General features: G+C 45.2%; 1 protein-coding gene across 1 annotated transcript in view; it reads left to right on the forward strand.

The window, feature by feature from the left end:
- The window catches only part of LOC126455883 (high-affinity choline transporter 1-like), a 449,603-nt gene that overhangs the window by 349,786 nt on the left and 75,069 nt on the right, over positions 1–24,748 (forward strand). The window contains exons 5-6 of the mRNA XM_050091642.1: positions 8,670–8,818; positions 18,786–18,935. Coding sequence (XP_049947599.1) covers positions 8,670–8,818; positions 18,786–18,935 — 299 coding nt within the window. The remainder of the gene's footprint in view (positions 1–8,669; positions 8,819–18,785; positions 18,936–24,748) is intronic.

Here is a 24,748-nt window from a genome sequence, read left to right on the forward strand (position 1 = left end):
ACCACAATCGATGTTCCCTCAACTAAATAAAGGCGCGAAATGTGCAGATGCAGTCAACTGAATAATTTTCATAGGAGGGAATTATTGTCCAGTGCAAACACACATCCATACTGAATTTTCTCGCATTTCTACACGATCACAAAAGCTACCTAACACATACTAAGTATTAGTTCTCTATTCGGCCGTCTAGAGGACATCATGGTTAAGTCAGCTACATTCCTACACTCCAACAAGTCTCTGTATTTGGACAGCCCCTACCATTAATGTGAAACGTGAATCATCCACGCGTTATACCCGGAGTGATCTTGGGATGCGAATCCACAACATACCATGCATGGGATAGGGTTTGAAGGTGTATCCGCCATGCATAATACCACATTCGAGTTAGTGTACGAGTGTGGATCTGCCATGAACTATATATATCTGGACTGATGTTCATAGGAGCTTGTGATATGGCTTGCAGATGGACCAATCATGTGTTACGTCCGAACATGTGCTCTATGTTCGAAGTTTGGTCCACCAGCAGGGGGACAAGGCCCTGGGAGCCTACTGCAACACATGGATATACACAGACATACAGAAAACAGAACGAACGCTCTCCAAATGTGGAGGTGACTGGGTACAATCAAATACAGTGCTATTCTATGCCTCCAGATCAGTGCATTTGGGATAGGTGTTGGCAGATGTTCTACATTTACAAGCAATTTTAGAACACAGAACGAGAGGATATGTCATGATCGCATGGATGGAACTGACATAAAATCGATACAATTGCGAAAAATGATGGGGGATAGGTATAAATTGACCGAGTGTACACTGAAATGCGGTGGCGGTGTAATTGAGGAAGTACTTGAGTGTTTTCAGGTTAGTGCAGAGCAATTTGTACATGGGAACAAGTATGTGGCACCAAGAGGAATCCAAGAAAACATCGACATGGAAGAAAAGGGAATCAGGGAAGCAGTCACTTTTTTTCCCTACGAGGAAGCATTATACTGTATGTCTATTGAGGTACTAGTGATACACGTGACTTGACTAATGTATTTGATGCTTTTCAGGAAGACAGAGAACCATCTGCCTCTAAACTGACTTGCATCTACGTTAAAGGATGACAGCGAGTGGAGGGGGCGATCGATTGAGATGGAGCTGTAATGAAGTACGATTTAATGGTAGACTGATAATGAACTCTAGAGGGAGAAGTTGCTGTGAGTCAATTTTTCCACTGTTCTGTCAGGATGCATGAGTCGCGTGACATAGCCTGCATTCGACTCGTACACAGCCACATGTTCTGTATGTGATTTTAAGTGCTGTGTATTTGCAACCGTTAACGGTAAACCTGTCGGTCATCAGAGGACTTCCATCTCGTGTGTGACAAAACGTAACACATTCTCTAAATTTATGATTTATGCAATGTTCTCCATCCCCCTGTCGCATCTTGGGTGTAAAACTGAGACTTCAGCTGACAGAAGTGCTGTTTACAGAGTTAGTGGCGCAATGACTTGTAATTTTCACATGTCGGACGCTGCTGCTATGTGTTTATCTGTACGATAATTTTATATAGGGCTGATGCATGCATAGTAGAATTTCCGAAGCGTGATCTGATGTGAACAGTGGACGCTATACATCTCTGGAAAGCTATATTGTGCTCATATCACACAGAGCCAATGTTTTAAGGAAGCAGTTTTTTCGTTTTACGGTTCGATAACATAGTTTATCGTAGAGAAACCGGGAAGGAGAATGTATGTCTTGCGCTTGAAATATATCTCTCACATTGGAATATTAACAGAGCTACATTCCATACAACTGATACGTCAGAAACAGAAGCAACCCAACATTATAGCCCGTTTTAAGTGCGGAACTTTGTAGCCTTAGGAGTGCATGCGTTTATGTTCTCTCATACCAATAGCTTCCAGGTACTGATCCTAGACTCTGGAATAATACTTTAAAATTGATAGCTTGGTTGATTTATGTAGAAATTCTTCGAACTCCATCCGTCTGGGGCTCCATCGCGCATAAAAATCATGTTTTTTGTTCTTCTTCTTCATCTGCTATTACATCACAACACTTTCAAATATGTTACTATACATCGATAAGGAGTGCTAACCTCCTCGAGATGGGCACCTCTTGAGAAATCTTGTGCACTTGGATGGGTGAGGACTCGGAAAGCTCCATTCATTCATGAGGCATGGAATGAAGCGGTCTACTTCTGGTCGACTGCAGATTAAATCAGTAATGGTCAGTGACAGTGTGAGGGGGTCTTTCAGTCTCTGATTTTACCCTAAGACTGCGAGAATTTTCTGTGAACTCCCATCAGCATAGAGATAGATCGTAAATTAAGCACTATGCTCGAGCTGTTAGAAATATGTAGAGTGCTGTCTGATATACTTTGATGATCAATGTGTTTGAGAATTAACAATGCATGGACATACTGCACAGTCATCTATTCACATTTGCAATGATACTCGCAAAGTGGGGAGAGGGTGGTTTAGCTATGATACTGAAATTGGGAAACAAGCTGTCACATCATTGGTCGGTGTTGAAATTACTATAAAATTGGTAAAATTGTTCACACAATCAACTGTGATGCTTATTATTTCAGTACATTGGGGGTGTCTTTTCCATCCCATCTATCTACTGGCACGCTGTTAGTTACCATATAATGACTGACTGACAATGCTTGTTTGAGTAATAGAAAGAGTTTTGTGGAGGGGTGACACCTTCTGGGGATGGCTAGCACCGAAACAGTGATCGTGTACATGACTGCAGTATGAGGAATCAGTCGAAACAGAACGCAGAGCAATCAGCTATTCCGTCAGTGTCACAGATGAGTTTAAATATAGTTTGGAAACCCACGCCAAAGCCGCAAAACTCTTCCAATTTCCTTATGTTGTAAATTACTTTCATTTAAAATCATCCAGTATGTGTGGCATGCTATGGTAACAGCAGTAACAATATGATTTACACTTTGCAACGTCTAGAGGTAACCAAACTGACCTATCTTCCCTCCAAAATTCAAACTTCCCGCCAGGGAGGCTTGGCAGGGGGGGGGGGGGGGGGGGTGTGGCATTTTGCAACAATCTTGGGTAACGGTACTTGTGTCATCACTGCAGCCATCTTGAATGATGTGAATCGTGTCATCAGCTAACATCACAGCAGCCATCTTCAATGACGTCAATCGCGTCACAGTGAGACGTCTTGGATAACGGTACTTTGGGGTGATGTCCTTGTTGTCTGCGAGAGGCTGTGGATGAGAACGTCTTAATGTCAGTTTAGCACCTGACAGAGACCTCGAAGTCGTTGCAGAAAAATAAAATGTTTGGCAATGTACAGAGTGTGTTAGAGCAGAAATAAAACAATATTTCAAACAACGACACAGGGCCACAGGGGGTGTCTCTTGTGACTTACAGTATAGTCCATGGGATACGATCTCCCTACTACAGTACAGGTGATGAAACTTTAAACTGGTCTGTAGAGTTGATCAGTAGCTGTATATTTAATAGGATCGTCACATGTGCTCAATGCCTGCACGCATGTGGTATTTGTTTTTGATATGTGAGAGGAGAGAGATGCGGTAAAAATCTTATCTAGTTCTCTGTTGGATAAAGTTAGTTGAGCTTTTATAATTCGTAATTTTTCTGTGATGAATGGTACAGAATAACGAAGATAGCATGTTGGCGAGATAGACGTGAGTGGACGTTGATCTGTGGTACTTGTATGTAGTTTGGGTGTGCACCACAGTACAGTAGCAAAAATCCTCGTCCTTCTCTCAGTTCCAATTTCCATCGAATGGTGAAAACACAGTCCTGTCACAGTAATGCAGCTTAGCCTGTTTCTACATGGTATGCAGAAGGTGGTAGATATAGTTTCCTTTGACTTCTACTCAGTTCCGACTTACATTTGAACGATCACACGCGCAAAGCTTCAGGGATGGTAGCGCAGTCTGAGAAGGCTTTTGCATGATGCATAAGGTCTACCTAAAATGAGGCTAGAATTTTACTGTAGCAGATAGGTTCGAGAGAGGTGACGCGTTTCGAGATATGAGAGTGTCAGAAATATGATTCACTAGTTGCTGCAACCATTAAAGGACTTCTTCATAGGATCCAACGCAGGTATATGCTTGAATGGAGGGCTTCATTCCAAATCATAGACATCATCTCTACTGGATAGCATGACACTAGAGATCTCAAAAGCTAGTGTATATTTCTTACGACGTCAATCAGCAAAACATCTACTAATGTTTGTGACTCTCCTCAATCAGTCATCACCTGTAACTCAGTGGATATATCACCAAACTTCTGACATGGTATCGAGACAGAATACATTACAAATGCTGGAGAGATATCTAGCGGCGCGAGGGAGTTGCAAATACCGGTTTCATACCACGTTCCTCAGCGGAATCACTGTCTCGGTATTTGTCTGGGTAAACCAATTAATTTGGAGATAATGCCACACCTCGATTTATAAAGCCAGCGCAGCTTTTAACATGGATACTTGTGTGCACTTGTAGAACCAAGACCGCTTGTTATGGTAACATGGTTGTATTTCTTAACATCTGACGGTTTGTAAGACACAGTGGTACCACATGCAAGAAAAACTTCTGAGACATGCTCACCAATGGTTGATTTTCGGTCAGTATTATTTCGGATCGTATACTTAGCATTAGGGGATGTGTTATAGGTTTGCCATGGGCATCAGGCTTATGAAGTATGTGTTTGTGTTCAGACATGTGCAACAGAAGGTATGGATTTGATGTGGAATACTGTGACAGCAAAGGAAAGAGTATGTCAGTTCATAAGAATGGTACAGATATTTCTCTTTCCAGAGCCACAGCCGTCAGCAGGGTGTATTTCCGATACTTTGCTCATTGTTGCACGTCATTCAATTGAGACTTTGATCGTAACATTTAATTGTATGTACAATGATAAAGCATATATGTGATCGATTTTCTAGGATCATTCTGCCTATGCGTGCTTGGCATTCAACGCCGGTGATGGGAGTGATTCACGTTTCCCATCAATGGTAGGAGCTGTCCGAATGGAAAGGCCTGTTGCCGTATAGGAATGTAGCTGACTTAACCGTGTAGTCCTCTAGATGGATGAATAGCGGACTAATACTTAGTATGTGTTGGACAGCTTTCGTGATCACGTGGTAATTTGAGAAGATTCAATATGGACATATGTTTGTGCTGGGCCATTATTCCCGCCCATATTCGGTTGACTGCTTCTTCACATTTCACGCCTTCATTTAGTTGAGAGAACATGGATTGTGGTGTGTGCATCGAGCAGGTAGAAGACACGTTTGCTGGTTCTCTAGACATGAGAAACACCTTTGTTGACTTTGTAAATTATAGGGATGATTTGGAATCTGTTACATCACTGACATCGATATTAACGAGTGGAAATATCAGTTTACTCAATTTTTCTTTTGTCGAGTTTTTTCCCGTAAAGGGATAAATTTCTACTTACTCTATGGTTTACATCACGCTCCACCTAGCTGAAGTTTCGGGTTTCTAAAGAAATAATTTCCAGTCTATATCTTCAGAATTACATTGCGCGATCGATACTACTATGCAAGCGATATTGATATGTGTTTGATATCGAGAAGTACCGCGAAAATGGTATTATATTCTAGAAAACCATGCAAAATTAGATATGTTCTTGTAATCACAGAGTCTGGAGATGTGTGTAGAAAAGCGAGCAAGCAAGCAGGTCCAGACCAGAAAAAGTAACGCATTTCTGCTGAGGGGGAAACGAGTCAATCTTTGCATAACAGTACTGAGAGTGATTTCAATACACTGAGGGCGCTCTGGTCACATGTTGGGATTGCATGACCGCCTGACCTCACGGGAAGTATCTAGGGCTGCAAGTATACCTACACTGCATGTGCTTATGCTGTCTGTCTTTGCGATATATGTACAAATGATGTAAAAGGGGTGATTTTGTATGATGCTTGATACAAATTGTATGTTTACTACATCGACATGGTATGCAGTGATGTATTGCTGGGTTGGAGATCGGTTTCATGCTGTAATATTCAAAGCTCCTGTCCTCAGTCAGATAGCAGTGTAATTGAGTAAGAGTCTTTCCGTATTTGACGGAATGTAGAGCACTTTGCAAGGTTTAATGGTGGGTGCAATATGGCTATTTGTATAAAATAGTTTTTTGCGGCTGAAAGTCTCATCTGCTGAAAGAAAAAGAAATGCCGGGTGGTGCTTCCACACTGGTGGCATCAGTAACTCGGCGGGTAAATTCGATAAGAGCCAATGATAATCCCCCATTCATTCACAAGACTTCCTTTGTGCTGGGATATAGGAGTCTCTAAATAGCGATGAGAACGTTTGTGTATGTTGAAAGCAGGAAGGGTAAGATGTGATGGACAGGGTGCCACATTAGGACCATCAGGAGGAATGCATTCGGCGTTATTCCGCGCTATTTTCGTAAACATGCTGTGTTAGGACTGTAGTGTTGGCAGAAGCGCCAACACTGTGTTGCTAGAGGAGGCCGAAATGCACGCGTTTAATTACACGCTGACTGGTGTGAGGTCTGGAACAGGACAATATCTTGAGAATTGCAAATAAAGTACTTAGATGATGTAATACTTAACTTTAATCCACAATTGTAGAACATCTCTCTTGATGATACATGCTTCACATAATAAATATCAATGGAATACGGCGCCTTGCTAGGTCGTAGCAAATGACGTAGCTGAAGGCTATGCTAACTATCGTCTCAGCAAATGAGAGCGTATCGGTCAGTGTAGCTTCGCTAGCAAAGTCGTCTGTACAACTGGGGCGAGTGCCAGGACGTCTCTCTAGACCTGCCGTGTGGTGGCGCTCGGTCTGCTATCACTGACAGTGGCGACACGCGGGTCCGCCGTATACTAAGCGACCGCAGCCGATTTAAAGGCTACCACCTAGCAAGTGTGGTGTCTGGCGGTGACACCACAAGGACAATTATAAATCCTCCTACAAAAGTGATCGTTAGCTATTTCTGGGTCACTATACAATTTCCGAGAGGTCGACTTGGCTCTTATTTTACATAGCCATGTCACTTCAGTATAGCATTGAGAACCTTTTAGATGGTGAGTGTCCATGCAGACGTTTCGCTGCGATGTGTCAGTCATGCTGGGGCAGTTAAGCATGGCTGGACGCAGCCCGTATGTCCCGTTAGGGTGACTAGGGAGAAAGCAGCTCGTGCTATTCTGGAATAGACTTCTATAGTGCAGTCTGTGACATCAGTATCCAAAGGTGTAGCGTCAGCTACGGTAAACACACATGCTGCTGAGGCATTTTTTGTATGGGATTAGTGTGAGCGCCCCTTGGAATTCTGTGGTGAGGTGGACATGGGTGTGTGCTTACGTCAACTGATCGGCTAGGACGTGATGGCAGAGGAGGACGCGCTGCGGAATGGGGCCACTGCGAGCAGTCTGACTGATGGAGCCCTAACCAGCTAGCCTGAGGGAGGGCCGCCCATGAATGCCAGGGCGATGCTGTGGCGGCAGCGGGTAGCAGGGCGGCGGTGGCGTCAGGCGTCGAGTGGCAGGATGTGTTTTTTATTAGCTATCTTTTGTTTAAACTGTATTCCATCGATTTCACCGACCAATAGGATGATGTGATTACAAAAAGAAACTACCCCATACAAGCGAAAAATATCGATTTCATTTATTTTTCATAAAATTTTTTATATTAACTTGGTGTTAGCTGTACAATAGTTCAGGGGAGGGTGTGCATGAGTGGGTGACATGGAGCAGAACTGTAGATTAAGTGCAGAACCCTGGGTTAATTTTCATAATTTTTATATAAAATACAGTACAATAGTTGAAGTGGGTGGGTGACAAAGAAGACTTATGTCCATCCTATCCAGCATAGGTTAAGTCCTTTCCCAGCCAATTCCTAGAAAGATGTGGTGGTCGGATGACTTAGGTTAGTAGAGATAACCGAAGTGCCCTTTCTTTCCCATCATTTTCTTAGGTTAGTGGAGGTAGGCGAACTGCCCTTTCTTTCCCGCCATATTCTTAGATTAGTGGAGGTAGCCCAATTGACCTTTCTTCCCTCCAAAATTCAAACTTCCCACCAGGGGGGCGTGGCACTTTCCCGTCATCTTTGGCAATGGTACTCGCATTATCAGCTGACGTCACGGCCGTCATCTTGGATTACGTAATCGCCGCCATCTTGGAAACGGTATTTGGGGTGACGGCGGCCTAGTCCCCATACTCATGTGTTCCAGCGAGTTCACGTGAGACGCATTTGGTGACCCATAGCGTTAACGTCACTTCACTATCATATTTCTGAAACTACTGTAACACAATTCTTGCATTCTGGCTATCCTCTGCTTACGTATCTCCCTTACTAAGTCTCGTATCTGCCACAGGCAATATTCAGTGAGTAGAGGTCATAATGTTTGGGTTCGTCAGTGTATATTCTCGTTTAAAGATATGTCACTCAGCAGTCATTCATACATGTTACATTGCAATACCAAATAGTACACTGTCTTTTTTGGAACATTCAATATCGAATGGTTTCTGCAGTTACCAGTGCACACGTTAGAAACAATGTAAGTGTGACATATAGACGTCAAAGAGAGTCCAAACAAAATTTTGTGCTAAGAAACAGTGTTTTCATCCAGCTTTTTGTTTCACCCTTGAATGTTCTGCGCATGCTCCCGCTACTGCAGGCTCTTCTCTGGAGGTGATCCTGGGGCTGGACCGTGTGACGTCGGTGACGGTGAGCGCCGTGTTCGCCGCCGCCTACACCATGGTGGGCGGCCTGCTCAGCGTCACCTACACCGACGTGCTGCAGCTCATCTTCATCGTCTTCGGGCTTGTGAGTATCACACTTCTTATTCTCACCCATTCGTTACTCTGGGAATCACTGTGTGGCGTCAACACTCCATCTTCTGTCGCTCAACACTAGATTGATTGTGGATCATTGTACACTATAATGTCTACATACTCCAGACACGACTGCAGATTATCTTGCCACAAATTGGATTCCGGACTGTACACGCGTGCCTTTAAGTTTAATGAAATAAAAGACAAGGTTTCTCATTGTGTATCACTCTTTTCCCGGAACGTTTGCCTTTAGAGCGTCAGATCGCAAAGGATAGGATCGAAATACTGACCATGTTATTTCTTTCTCTCTCGGGGCCGTTGTCCCGCTCCAACGCGGGGTCGGCTTTGTTATTACGGATTTGGCAGTGTTAATTGCAGACGGTGGCCGGATGCTCTTCCTGACGCCACCCCAAACTCCCTGGGACGGAAGTAGTGTACCCCAGCTGTCTGCGTCGAGTGTAAGTCATGAAACAGTGCGAACGTTTTCAAATGTCTGTGAGTCGTGTAACGGAGGTGGAACTTGGGGACCGACCCGGTATTCACCTAGTGGGATGTGGAAAACCGCCTAAAAGCCACATCTAGGCTGGCCGCCATATCGGCCCTCGTCGTTAATACGCCGGACGGATTCGATCCGGGGCCAGCGCGCCTACCCGAGTCCAGGAATCAGCGCATTAGCGCTCTCGGCTACACTGGCAGGTTAAATACTGACCGTGTTATGTCTTTTCAAAAGCATGCGTGATGCTGCGGAGATTGTCACAATCCTACAATAAAAATTTAATGTGTAACTCTGTTAGAATAGAGAAGAATGTGAGTGTGGATGTTTTAAGTATGGTTGGAGGGGCCAGAAAGTAACATCGTATTTTCACATTAAATTCGTATGTATAAATTGTTAATGAGTTTATATTTCTAATCGTTGAGGTAATCACCATGGTTATCAACAACCTTTTGTCATCTACTGTGCAATTCAAAATAAAAAAATCAATTGGTATTTGAGATAAATATCTGGAGGTGGCATTTTGCACATCATTTACATTTTCACCATTTTTGCCACTTAGAAAACGTTGTAGCGATCGGAGTAAATGGAAATCCTATGGCACAGTATCGATCGAGTGTGGTGGATGAGGCAATACCTCTCACCCCAATCATTTATTTTTTAAGGTTTCGTCTTGCGCAGTGCTGTCTTGCATTATCGTGTTGTGGAATAACGCCTTTTCTGTTGAGTACACGATTGCAGGCGCTCCTGTCTGTGATGCAGCGTCAAGGGTAACCGCAGCCATGGTCTCCGAGCTGATAGTCCATGCTGCTGGAAACGTCGTAAAACTGTTCGTGCAGATGGCTGTTGTCTTTCAAACGTCCCCATCTGTTGACTCAGGGATCGAGACGTGGCTGCACGATCCGTTACAGCCGTGCGGATAAGATGCCTGTCATCTCGACTGCTAGTGATACGAGGCCGTTGGGAACCAGCACGGCGTTCCGTATTACCCTCCTGAACCCACCGATTCCATATTCTGGTAACAGTCATAGGATCTCGACCAACGCGAGCAGCAATGTCGCGATCCGATAAACCGCACTCGCGATAGGCTACAATCCGACCTTTATCAAAGTCGGAAACGTGATGGTACGCATTTCTCCTCCTTACACGACGCATCACAACAACGTTTGACTCTGAAACTCCTGTCAACTGCTGTTCGTGTATGCGAAATCGGTTGGAAACTTTCCTCATGTCAGCACGTTGTAGGTGTCGCCACAGGCGCCAATCTAGTGTGAATGCTCTGAAAAGCTAATCATTTGCATAGCACAGCATCTTCTTCCTGTTGGTTAAATTTCTTCGTGGTGTAGCAATTTTAATGGCCAGTAGTGTATTACAACATCAGCTACGTGCGCGTCGTCAACTTCTCTGTCTACCTGCGACGAATGTGCAGAAACACGCTAGACGGCAACGGTGTTTGGAACGACATGATTGGGGACAGGAAGGGCATCATATAGTGTTTCCGGACGAATTAAAGTTCTTTTTGTTTTGAAAATGGTAGCTGACTTTTGGTTCGCCACACACAGGGCGAGTGGCGTCACAGTGACTACATTCGCACAAGACATACAGCGCCAGCTCAAGGCTTTATGGTGCGAGATGCTATTGGGTACAGCCACAAAACACAGTTGGTTCGTGTCCAAGACACTGTGACCATTGTGACCTACGTAAATGACATCCTGTGACCCGTATCACACCCTTTCTGCACAGGATCGCAGATGCAGTTTTTCAGCAAGATAATGCACGACCACATGTTGTTGCACGAACACGTGCCTTCTTGGTGTCACAAGATATCAGCCTTTTTCCCTGGCTCACCAGATCACCAGACTTGTCGCCAATCGAAAATGTTTGGGATACGGTGAAACGACAGGTGCAGCGCTGTGACCCAATGCCAACGACCACAGGTGAACTTTGGAACCAGGTGAATGCAGCATGGATGGCTATACCACAGGACTCAATTCGCGGGGTTATACGCATCGATGCCATCACGCATGGAACAAGTTATCAGGACCCATGGTGGATCCTGTGCCTACTAGGCAACAGGACACACGCTGAACCAGTGTGACTGCAATGTTAATCATTTCTGGAGAACATACCAATGTACATGCCCTGTGAATATGAAAGTCCTATCTCTAGTGGTCCAAGGTGATCTGTTTTTTTCTGAACCTGAGTGTACTTCCTAACGTAACTCTGAATGCCAGTACAATAAAAGCTCTGATGCAAACGTTGACAAAACTACGCAGAAGTAGCACACTAAGAAATGCAGTTTCAGTATCACAATCTAAAGAGTTCGTAAAATTACTAGTTGGTAAAATTACCACACGTTTCAAGATTCTGCAACAAACAGATATCTCCCTTTCGACTCCAAAGTATGAAAACTGCATATGCTAATTATAGAACTGTATTTTTTTTAAAACTGCTTTGAAATTTGTTATTTGTAATGAACAAAAAACTACTTTAGAAGTCTGACCATCATGTTTAGTCCGATCATCTACCAATTTTTGTCAGTATTGAGACATTAAGTATAAAATTTTGGAATATAGATAATGAAACTGTTAGGCAGTATAAATTGCGTCCAGCACAGTCCACACACGCGTTTGAAATAATACACTTTATGTAATCACTCAATAAATACAAATACTGATTAGTGCATTTACAGGACCAAATGATACTCTGTCTGCAAGTAGTGAGATGATGCGTTGAGTCAGATGTTCTCGTTTGCATAATCCAAGCAGCCTCCTTCTGTTTGTGACTAACACATAGCACCTTTCTGAAATTGGATTTCAGCGTTTCATCCCTGTATAGTTTCCTGCGACGTGCTATGAACCTAACTGTGTTGCCTCTCTCTGATGGGATGATAACCGGTGAGTTGCTCATGTTCGACTGCATCAGCTGCTTGGAGGCTCTTGTGCAGCTGTGGCTGCACTTGTTATTCGTCCTCCCATACCCTACCTTCAGCTTTTCCCTTTGGAATTTGTGCGCCGCTCTGCCGCATACGATTTTCCCACTGCTTCACCTTACCTATTCTTACAATATTTTTTACTGTGTAGTGACTCTATACATGGATAAGACCTAGTATATTTATACTGTGTATATTCACATAACCAGCATAGTCATCTACAAATTTCAGATATAAAAACATTGACGAAAGATGTTGTGTGCAGAGTGAATCACCTAAAACTTGCACTGCAAATACAGCGGAAATGGAGAGTGCTATTGATGTGCAGTTTTCACAGAATGGCTTGGTAGTCAAGGGCGCGTATTGATGGCCAGTCAACAGATCGCAGTAATAATTAGAAACTTAATTCTTTGTGCGTAATACACTTTTTATATACATTACTGGCCATTAAAATTACTACACCAAGAAGAAATGCAGATGATAAACGGGTATTCATTGGACAAATATATTATACTATAACTGACATGTGATTACATTTTAACGCAATTTGGGTGCATAGGCCGGCCGCTGTGGCCATGCGGTTCTAGGCGCTCAGTCCGGAACCGTGCGACTGCTACGGTCGCAGGTTCGAATCCTGCCTCGGGCATGGATGTGTGTGATGTCCTTAAGTTAGTTAGGTTTAAGTATTTCTACGTTCTAGGGGACTAATGACCTCAGATGTTAAGTCCCATAGTGCTCAGAGCCATTTTTGGATGCATAGATCCTGAGAAATCAGTACCCAGAACAACCACCTCTGGCCGTAATAACGGCCTTGATACGCCTGGGCATTGAGTAAAACAGAGCTTGGATGGCGTGTACAGGTACAGCTGCCCATGCAACTTCAACACGATACCATAGTTCATCAAGAGTAGTGACTGGCGTACTGTGACCAGCCAGTTGCTCGGCCACCATTGACCAGACGTTTTCAATTAGTGAGAGATCTGGAGAATATGCTGGCCAGGGCAGCAATCGAACATTTTCTGTATCCAGAAAGGCCCGTACAGGACCTTCAACATTAGGTCGTGCATTATCCTGCTGAAATGTAGGGTTTCGCAGGGATCGAATGAAGGGTAGAGCCACGGGTCGTAACTCTTCTGAAATGTAACGTCCACTGTTCAAAGTGCCGTCAATGCGAACACGATGTGACCGAGACGTGTAAACCATGGTACCCCATACCATCACGCCGGGTGATACGCCAGTATGGCGATGACGAATACACGCTTCTAATGTGCGTTCACCGCGATGTCGCCAAACACGGATGCGACGATTATGATGCTGTAAACAGAACCTGGATTCATCCGAAAAAATGACGTTTTGCCATTCGTGCACCCAGGTTCGTCGTTGAGTACACCATCGCAGGCGCTCCTGTCTGTGATGCAGCGTCAAGGGTAACCGCAGCCATGGTCTCCGAGCTGATAGTCCATGCTGCTGCAAACGTCGTAAAACTGTTCGTGCAGATGGTTGTTGTGTTTCAAACGTCCCCATCTGTTGACTGAGGGATCGATACGTGGCTGCGCGATCCGTTGCAGCCATGCGGATAAGATGCCTGTCATCTCGACTACTAGTGATACGAGGCCGTTGGGACCCAGCACGGCGTTTCGTATTACCCTCTTGAACACACCGATTCCATATTCTGCTAACAGTCATTGGATCTTGACCATCGCGAGCAGCAATGTCGCGATACGATAAACCGCAATCGCGATAGGCTATAATCCGACCTTTATCAAAGTCGGAAACGTGATGGTACGCATTTCTCCTCCTTACACGAGGCATCACAACAACGTTTCACCAAGTAACGCCGGTCGACTGCTGTTTGTGTATGAGAAATCGGTTGGAAACTTTCCTCATGTCAGCACGTTGTAGGTGTCGCCACCGGCGCCAGCCTTGTGTGAATGCTCTGAAAAGCTAATCATTTGCATATCACAGCATCTTCTTCCTGTCGGTTAAATTTCGCGTCTGTAGCACGTCATCTTCGTGGAGTAGCAATTTTAATGGCCAGTAGCGTATGAATCACCTGAGTGTTATGTGCGTGATGCTAGTGCCACCTGTGTATGTACATATCGCTGTCCCATGACTTGTGACCTCCATGTACATCACTTCTCAACAGCTCGTGCTTGCGTGACACGCTGGCTCGATTCGCAGAGCTGCTAGCTTCCGCATTCGGGAAGTGCGGCTCACCGAAACCGGTTCCAGACCGATAACTTTTGTTATTCCCCGCCACCTTACGACGCACCTGTTACAGCATCACCTGCTTTCCGCGGGCATGGGTGTGTGTGTTTGTCCTTAGGATAATTTAAGTAGTGTGTAAGCTTAGCGACTCATGACCTTAGCAGTTAAGTCTCATAAGATTTCACACATATTTGAACGTTTTTCACCTGCTTTCCTCAAATCCGGTTTCCTGTAAACGTATTTTCCAACACAGTTTTTGGTTGATTGCGTAATCACTCCATTATCGGTCCTGGAAATGCTATTTTCGCTACCAGATGCCCTCTCTGACAGTAGGTAATGATGACAGTGTAATTGCTCTATTACATTACGCTCGTGACTGGGTTATCAGGTTGTTACTTGCTTGTTTCAAACGTCGGTTAATGTGATCAATGTGATTTTGTGGTAGAAGTGATGGAAAAGTAGTATTATTATTGGACTAACCAGATATTTAAATCATTTCCTTTATGTAATTAAAGAGAAGATTATCTTCATGAGATGGAAAAAGCTACATAACTACTCATATTGCAGCTAATTTAAAAAAAAAAAAAAACTCGTTCCGTTGCTAGTAACAAGATATTCGCTAATCGTGTGCACAGAAATACGATTGTCTATTTTCCCAATTACAAATTTTTCAACCATTTCCAATCTCAAAACCTTGTAGTAGAATGATATAATCGCGACGTATTTTATTCAAAACGCACTTGATCCGAGTAGAGGTAGGAAACAGGTTTCTCCGTACGAGTTCCCTGACATCTCCTGCCTTTCTAAGATCAAACTTATCGACTGGTTGTGGCCTTAGTTCCATCTTTTAACTGGCCGCCCAATGTTCCTCTTTCCTTTGGATTTGGGTTGTAAGGTCGTCTTTAGAATGCTTGTTTCTTTCATTCGTTCCAGGTGTTCCTTTTTGTTTTTTTCTTCTATTTTGTCATTATCTCTGTTTTGTTTAAACATCCTGTCCAATTTAGTGCAACGTTTGAGTGCTCGTAAAAATTTCATTTTAGCCGTCTGTACATGGCTGGAAGCCGTGATTCTTTGGCATACAATAGACCAATCACAGCCATTACCTTATAGAGTCTCATTTTTGTCTCTTCGTGCATCTTTCAGTGTTTGGTTATATTGCCATATATTTGCGTAACTTAATATCGACATTCTTACCTTCGTTAAAAGTAATATAACTCCTTGAGTAAATAAAATACTGAACTTGTTCAAATGGTTCAAATGGCTCTAAGTACTATGAGACTTAACATCTGAGGTCATCTGTCCCATAGACTTAGAACTACTTAAACCTAACTAACCTAAGGAATCACACACATCCATGCCCGAGGCAGGATTCGAACTTGCGACCGTAGCAGCCGCGTCGTTCCGGACTGAAGCGCCTAGAACCGCTCGACCACAGCTGCCGGCTAAACTTGCTCCAAAGTCTGATCTTCAATTACAGTTTTGCTTTGTACTGGGTATTTCCAACAGTATGCCACTGTTTTAGTTAAATTTACAGCTGTCTTGAAATTGTAATCATTTCCAGTTAAGTTCAATCAGTTTCAAAGATGTTCCCTGCCATGCTTGAAGGAAATGGGACTCAACCGTTACCAAAAACATTATAAAGGTACTGAAGACCTCATTGAAGCTGATCTTCTGCTGACTACACTATAGGTGGCAAAAAATAATGACGCACCACGAAGGAGCTATGCAAACTAGTTGCAAACTGATATTCGTACAGGTATCGACGGAAAATGCAAAACTGTAAACTTTAGCGGCCGATGGATGAACATGTGAGCCTGCAGCGAAATTTCGCGGGGCAGCTAGCATGGATGATAAACAGGTGACATGTGGATGCCAGCGCATAACATCTTTGCGACTTTCACACAGTGTACACAACTGGACAGTAACTTGGCTCAAATGGCTCTGAGCACTATGGGACTCAACTGCTCTGGTCATTAGTCCCCTAGAACTTAGAACTACTTAAACCTAACTAACCTAAGGACATCACACACATCCATGCCCGAGGCAGGATTCGAACCTGCGACCGTAGGGACAGTAACTATGCCTCGCAGAAAGGTGCGTGGACAATAAACGCAAATATCAGCAGCTGAGAGAGGACGTGTAGTTGACCTCAAAGAAACCGGTTTGAGTAATCGGTGAATCGCTCGACATTTGAATAGGAGCTGATACCACCATTCGACGATTTTTGCGGGAATGGGTGAACCGTGACTGAATACAGCGTCAAGAAGAAAGTGGTCGACCTAGATAGACGACAGAAGGAGAGGAATGAGCAATCCTCAGAGAGGCACTCAGGGACCCGCGGCTATCATTATCATCGATCCGACACGCAACTCGTGCTTGAGCGACCCCTGGGACCATTAATAGTCGGCTTACAAAAGTGGGCTGACCTCTCGGCGCCTCTCGTGCCGACTGTCAACAAGTCCATTTGCAGTGGCATCGGGCACATTCAGCCTGGAATCTTATTGAGTGGAGTAGAACTGTCTTCAGTGATGAATCCTGCTTCGAACTGAGCCCCAATGACCAGCGTAGAAGTGTCTGGAGACGGTCTGGATAGCGTGGTGAACCAACTTGGCTGTCGTCCGTCATACAGGCTGACAGCCAGGAGTGGTGGTCTGGGCAACCGTTTGATTTCACAACAGGACAATTTTGCTTGTCATCCGCTGCATCATTACAACACAGCGGCGCGTCCACAGTATTTTACGCCACGTTTTGTTGCCCCTGAAGGGAAGCCATCTTGGGCTTACACTTGAGCAAGATGCTGCCCGCTCCACACGGCGAGAGATTCTGCTGTTTGTTTTCATGCTTGCCAAACCCTACGTCGGCCAGCAAGTTCACCAGATCTCTCCCCAGTTGAGAATGTTTGTAGCATTATGGTCAGGGATTTTCTCTGCCTCGTGATGGCTGGGTGTTGTGTGCTGTCCTTAGGTTAGTTAGGTTTAAGTAGTTCTAAGTTCTAGGGGACTTATGACCACAGCAGTTGAGTCCCATAGTGCTCAGAGCCATTTGAACCATTTTAGCATTATGGTCAGGGCCCTCCAACCAGCTCAGGATTCTGGCAATCCAACACACCAGTTGGACAGAATCTGGCTCGATATCCCACTGTCGGACATCCAACAACTCTATGAATCGATGACAAGCCGAATGAGTGCTTGCATAAAGGCTAGAGATGGACCAACGCGTAATTGGCTTGCTCAATTTGTGAAGCCCTTTCTCTTGAGAAAACCATCCATTTTTTTCTGAAATTGTAATAATTTATTAGCCTGTACATGTACATGGCCCACGGCCAGATCATCAAAGTTAGGCGCTGTCGAACTGGGATAGGACTTGGATGGATGACCGTCCAGTCTGCGGGGCGCTGTTGGAAAGTGGGGTGCAAACTGAGGAGCTACTTGATTGAGAAGCAGCGGCTCCGGTCTCGGAAACTGACACACGGCCGGGAGAGCGGTGTGCTGACCACATGCCCTCCATATCCGCATCCAGTGACGCCTATGGGCTGAGGATGACACGGCGGCCGGTCGGTACCATTGGGCCTTTGTGGCCTGGTCGGGAGGAGTTTTGAACATGTACATCACATCTACCGAATTCTGTCCCATGCGGATAATATCTTCGTGGTGTTCTTTGTCTTAAGAGTGTATACCGGTATAGTTGATTTCCGTAAACCTGTTTCTTTCCTGTTGTTCTTTCCCATCGAATGAGGTGCGCTTTTTCCATGATTTTTATCAAACCTATTTCTACTTCTTAATTTTGTGACCAGATACCCTTCTTGTCGCCACATTTGTCAGTTAACCTAAGGCACCATCTGCATCTGAATCGTGTAAACATTGTTCTCCGTGGTGTCGTATTTTAACTGTTTGTATATTTTTTGGAGGCAGAGACTGGAGACTATCCCAGAATTTGTTTGAACGAGAGAGGAAAACTAGCTAAAATCCACATCGGCCATCGCTAACAATACCGCTGAAAGGAAACGATGTTATTTCCAATAGCAGTATGCCAGCATTATGAAGAAGCATCAGCTGTTTCTTTTTTATACCAGTAATGAAATGTAACATAAGATCCGCGTTTTTCCTACGACACCGACGTGATGTCACGAGATTTGAAATTGGAAATTTATGCTTGCGAGTCTACATTATCGGACTGTGAATTTCGCTACGTGCATCTTGATTTCAGATGACATGGTAATTACCTCCACTCGGGTGCATTAGGCTTCTCTTTGCTGTAGTGTGTAGCCCTAGCCTAGTTATTCACTAAATTGCTCAATGTCAGAAAAACTGTCACTGCGTTTTCCAGGTGCTGTCGGCGCCGTTTGCGTACTCGCACCCCGCCGTCGACCATTCTGCCGTAGCGTCCGCTGATTGGCTGGGAACTCTCAAACAGGAGGACATCGGCGAGTGGTCGGACCTCTTGCTCATGATGATCTTCGGCGGACTCTCCTGGCAGGTAAGACACGCGTCGAACCTCAGTGTTGTTCACGAAATGTGCTTCAGACATGCGTATTAGGTACCAAGCGATGCAACCAAACACAGACACAGCGGGCGTCATTTCTGAGTTTTTACCAGAGATTCTTCTTGTATTTCTACACTCCAGGAATTTGAAATAAGAACACTGTGAATTCATTGTCCCAGGAAGGGGAAACTTTATTGACACATTCCTGGGGTCAGATACATCACATGATCACACTGACAGAACCACAGGCACATAGACACAGGCAACAGAGCATGCACAATGTCGGCACTAGTACAGTGTATATCCACCTTTCGCAGCAATGCAGGCTGCTATTCTCCCATGGAGACGATCGTAGAGATGCTGGATGTAGTCCTGTGGAACGGCTTGCCATGCCATTTCCACTTGGCGCCTCAGTTGGACCAGCGTTCGTGCTGGACGTGCAGACCGCGTGAGACGACGCTTCATCCAGTCCCAAACATGCTCAATGGGGGACAGATCCGGAGATCTTGCTGGCCAGGGTAGTTGACTTACACCTTCTAGAGCACGTTGGGTGGCACGGGATACATGCGGACGTGCATTGTCCTGTTGGAACAGCAAGTTCCCTTGCCGGTCTAGGAATGGTAGAACGATGGGTTCGATGACGGTTTGGATGTACCGTGCACTATTCAGTGTCCCCTCGACGATCACCAGTGGTGTACGGCCAGTGTAGGAGATCGCTCCCCACACCATGATGCCGGGTGTTGGCCCTGTGTGCCTCGGTCGTATGCAGTCCTGATTGTGGCGCTCACCTGCACGGCGCCAAACACGCATTCGACCATCATTGGCACCAAGGCAGAAGCGACTCTCATCGCTGAAGACGACACGTCTCCATTCGTCCCTCCATTCACGCCTGTCGCGACACCACTGGAGGCGGGCTGCACGATGTTGGGGCGTGAGCGGAAGACGGCCTAACGGTGTGCGGGACCGTAGCCCAGCTTCATGGAGACGGTTGCGAATGGTCCTCGCCGATACCCCAGGAGCAACAGTGTCCCTAATTTGCTGGGAAGTGGCGGTGCGGTCCCCTACGGCACTGCGTAGGATCCTACGGTCTTGGCGTGCATCCGTGCGTCGCTGCGGTCCGGTCCCAGGTCGACGGGCACGTGCACCTTCCGCCGACCATTGGCGACAACATCGATGTACTGTGGAGACCTCATGCCCCACGTGTTGAGCAATGCGGCGGTACGTCCACCCGGCCTCCCGCATGCCCACTATACGCCCTCGCTCAAAGTCCGTCAACTGCACATACGGTTCACGTCCACGCTGTCGCGGCATGCTACCAGTGTTAAAGACTGCGATGGAGCTCCGTATGCCACGGCAAACTGGCTGACACTGACGGCGGTGGTGCACAAATGCTGCGCAGCTAGCGCCATTCGACGGCCAACACCGCGGTTCCTGGTGTGTCCGCTGTGCCGTGCGTGTGATCATTGCTTGTGCAGCCCTCTCGCAGTGTCCGGAGCAAGTATGGTGGGTCTGACACACCGGTGTCAATGTGTTCTTTTTTCCATTTCCAGGAGTGTATTGGAATGGAATCATTGGCGTTCTTCAGTTCACACCATCGTAATGTTACGAGATCAGACATTGGGAAATTATGCTCGTGAGTCTAATAAATTATCAGCAGGACATCGGAGATTGGACGGGCCTCATGCTCGCGATGGGCTTCGGCAGGACTCTCCTAGCAGGTAACACACGGGTCCAATCTCAGCGCTATTCGCGTGCTGTAGCGCTAGACTCGTGTGCGACTATTACAAATTAAGGTGCTAGGCACTTTTATTCTGTGGATTGGGATGGCTAGCAAAGAATGCGTGCCAAATGTTGTCTCCGCAAATCAAAAAACAGAGAATAAACAGAGTTACAAAAAATGGTTCAAATGGCTCTGAGCACTATGCGACTTAACTTCTGAGGTCATCAGTCGCCTAGAACTTAGAACTAATTAAACCTAACTAACCTAAGGACATGACACACATCCAAGCCCGAGGCAGGATTCGAACCTGCGACCGTAGCGGTCACGCGGTTCCAGACTGAAGCGCCTAGAACCGCACGGCCACACAGGCCGGCACACAGAGTTACACCAGCATTTACAATTAAAAAAAGAAACTTAGGATCGAAACAGATTGACACAAGAAAACGGGAATTTAGTATTGGAAAATCGGAAAAATTAATAGCAAAAGTGGGTAGTGTGGGGAGAATGGTCGCCCTCTGATACACTGTCGCTTTTCAGGAAGCGCTTACTTAAGCGAAGGTGGTGTCTGCTTTTGTTTCTCTCTCACTTACAGGGCAGAAGTTCTACGACTCACTTCTTTCGCAGACTTCATGGCACTCAGTTCTATGGGAGACATTGTGACACTCACTTCAGGTGGAGATCTGATCGACTGTAGATTAGACGAGTAGGTGGAGTGGTGTGTCCTCTTGTTAATTGCAGTGGCGCTGGATTCATTTCTACCCGCACAACTTAAACCAGATTTATATTTCCGGTGCATATGTGAGATGTTTGTGTGTGTTGTTACCAGCAGTACTGTGATGAGAGCGTTAGCAATGTTTATTTAATAAACTCAAATAAACATAATGTCATGTTGCTGTAGTATTCACACAGCTAGTGACCCGGTCGTAACACATGAATAGTACAGTATTTGTCGTAGGTTCAATTAACTTCCTCTCGTTGAATGCCGGTCGTTGCGGACAGGGGCAAACGCAGATATAATCATATATATCCAGGGATCAGGCTAATCTCAGCAATGCCACGAACGTTTATAAGGCGATAATTTAAAATCGCATGCATTCTGTGACATTTTCAAAAACTTTTAAGCATATATACTGTTTTATCATAGCATCTGAAAACCTGAATGAGGGCCCTAACGGGCGAAAACGGCGTTGCGGGGGAGTAGCTGGTTTGTCTTTTACCATTCACCTAAATCCGAACTTCGTCATTATATAAACTGTGGGTTTAGGACCTAACTATTTATACAGAGTCTACACAGCTCAAGGTGTTCACTCATCTCTTGATGAGGCCACTTTTATGTCGGCACAGCACTTGCATTGTAGCGAGTGGTGGGAATGTGGAGGGTGTGCTCCTGAATTACAGTTGTTAATCTTCAGTCTAATTCAAATACACCGAACTACATTCCAGATGGGGCACATATACCAAATTGCAAATTGAGAAAATTTCACTGACACAGTCTTTTTCATTACATCTGTAGCCGTGATTGAATATTTGTACACGTCCAATGGATTGACGCTATATTTTACAAGTGCCACATAACTGAGCGTATGTATTCATCATCAAAAGCACTGCCTATTGGATTTTGTGATAATACAGAATTTAACAATGTTCTCAATAAGTAATGCATGTTGCGTAGTAAACCAATGAAGGGCACATTAGTACACGTAGAGTTGTAGAGTTGCTGTGCTATCCTTAGCTGTACAGCAGAAAATTTACGACTGACTGTGCCCTGCGAACGATTTTAAGACGTCTGCAAACAGAGGCATGATTGTCTATCAGAAGCGGAAAGGGAAAGGAACTCAAGCTAGAATTTTGAGCTGTTAAAACTCGACGACAAACTTGAGTGACTTACTCAGTAGAATGTCCGAGAAAGAATCCACAACTGGTTACATACCGAGACTTCAAACGCATTAATTTATGTGAACTTGCAACTGAGGCGCCAAAAATAGTTTGGTAGACGTCTTCTATTCCTATCTCGCGCACAAACGAAAAACTTCATGAATTTACTAACAAATTTACTCGACTATATGACTTACATAATTCAGTAAAGACCGAATGAGTAAAAAGGAAACCTGAAGCTTGGCTAACTAAAACCGTTAGAGATACTGTACATTGGGCATACAAACCGCGGCCTACGCCTGAAAGTCATATCGATTGGTGTTATAAGCCTGTGATATGAGGTTCTATAGAAGAATGCTAACTGCATTACTAGTGAAGAATGTCTGAATCTACTGTTGCAGAAAAAAGGTTTACGCCACAACTTGAGTAAAAGTAAGAGATCAGTTGACAAGGTACTTGCGCAGGCATCAGGGAGTCATCAGTAACTGAGGGGTCTAGGTATGAACATTATAGAATGAGACCAAAGTCTGGTTACAATGGAAGTGACAATAGTTAACACTTGCGCCATAGACAGCATGGCCAGCTACATCAAACCAGCCTTCCGACTAAAAAGCGCAACCACAACAACAAATATCACGCAACAAATAAGACGAATTGAGGTACTTCGTTCGTAACACCTTGGTCTGAGTCCGGAGTCGACTGAGAGAAGCACTATTGCTGTTATCGTTTGATAACGACTAACGGAAACCTTTTATTCCGCAGTGTTGAAGAGAAATTCCATGTTACTGACTGATCAACTTTGTTCCCATCCCCACCCTCAGTGTGTGCAAATCTCAAACAGTAAACATCGAAGGCGACTTCCTTTAATAAACCCAAGCAAAAGAAGTGTATTACAACACAGTTTTACGACTACTTAAGAGGTTTAATTTGGGTTAGTGACGTCACAGTGGCACCAGATTTCACTGTAACTTTGCTCAACGACATCTTGGATGTGTCACATGATGGAAAGGTCATCACACCTCGTTTTACGCACATTTCATCCCTTCTTTCGAAACCTCTGCGATGGACTTCAGAAACTCGACACCATGCACAGAAATGTCGCAGCTTTCTTATGAGTGGCCGAGAAAAAGATTTCACACACACCGCCGCTCACAATCGATAGGAAGAGCCCTCAGCAGATGGTACAAAGAGTGTCAAAGAGAGCACCCCTACCCTTGGGACGTTGATTCCCACACATTTCGCAGTCGAAAACGACAGTTCGCAGTGCGATGAGCGACAGGAAGACTTTCTCGACAACGTTCGACATTGCTGACATCCCCGAAAGACTCAACCGTTCTCTAAGGACATCGTGGGGCTGCAACCCCCCACTGAACGTGATATGACCACTTTGGAGCGTAGCGTGACTGCAACTTTCGCTCTGATATACAGGATGGAACCACTAGTGACCGTTCAAAACCATTAGACGAAATCTGAATGCGATCCGTAGCAGCAAAGGGTGTTCATGCTTCTTCGTCCCTCGCACATCGCGCCCTCCTCTGGCGCGATCACGGAGGGATGCAACATTGACGTGAGCGTGAATAAAACGGCAAACAGTCCCACCAAATCCCTCTCATTTCGGCAACATCCTTGGTGCCACCGTCACACCTTTGTTGAGCACTTTAAGAATGTGATTGTCAGAAACTTCGACGCCCATTCAGCTGAGTGACGTCCCGCGGCTGCCCCAACGCCTGAGGACACGCAACCCCTTCGACACACTTCCTCAGCCATCCATAAGAAAACGGCATGATTGCAACACTGGGTGTGGTGGTTCCGTCGCAGACGCGTCAAAAGAAGGGGTAAAATGTGGGTAAGAGAGGGCGTGGCGACATTGCCAACGAGTGGCCCGTCTACGACGGCGTTGGACATAATTGTGGTCAAATTTGGTGCGAATGTGACGTCATTAACGCACCTTACACCTCTTATGAACTTCTGAACCTTGGCCTTTTTCTCGCATGTGTCGACACCTTGCTGTTTTATGCGTCGCCGACACAGAGGGTGTCATCGCAGAACGCCACGCTTTTGCACCATTATAGAGAGAGGTTGTAGACACCTTTCAACCAAATTTGAAATTTACGCGTCGCGATGTGAGACAATTACGGGGCACGGAAACACTTTTTTTTGTTGCCCATTGTGGAAGAGAAATTCCATGTCACTGACGGATCAACTTTGTTCC

This window comes from Schistocerca serialis, chromosome 2 (genome assembly GCF_023864345.2).
Source record: "Schistocerca serialis cubense isolate TAMUIC-IGC-003099 chromosome 2, iqSchSeri2.2, whole genome shotgun sequence".
NCBI classification, from domain to species: domain Eukaryota; kingdom Metazoa; phylum Arthropoda; class Insecta; order Orthoptera; family Acrididae; genus Schistocerca; species Schistocerca serialis.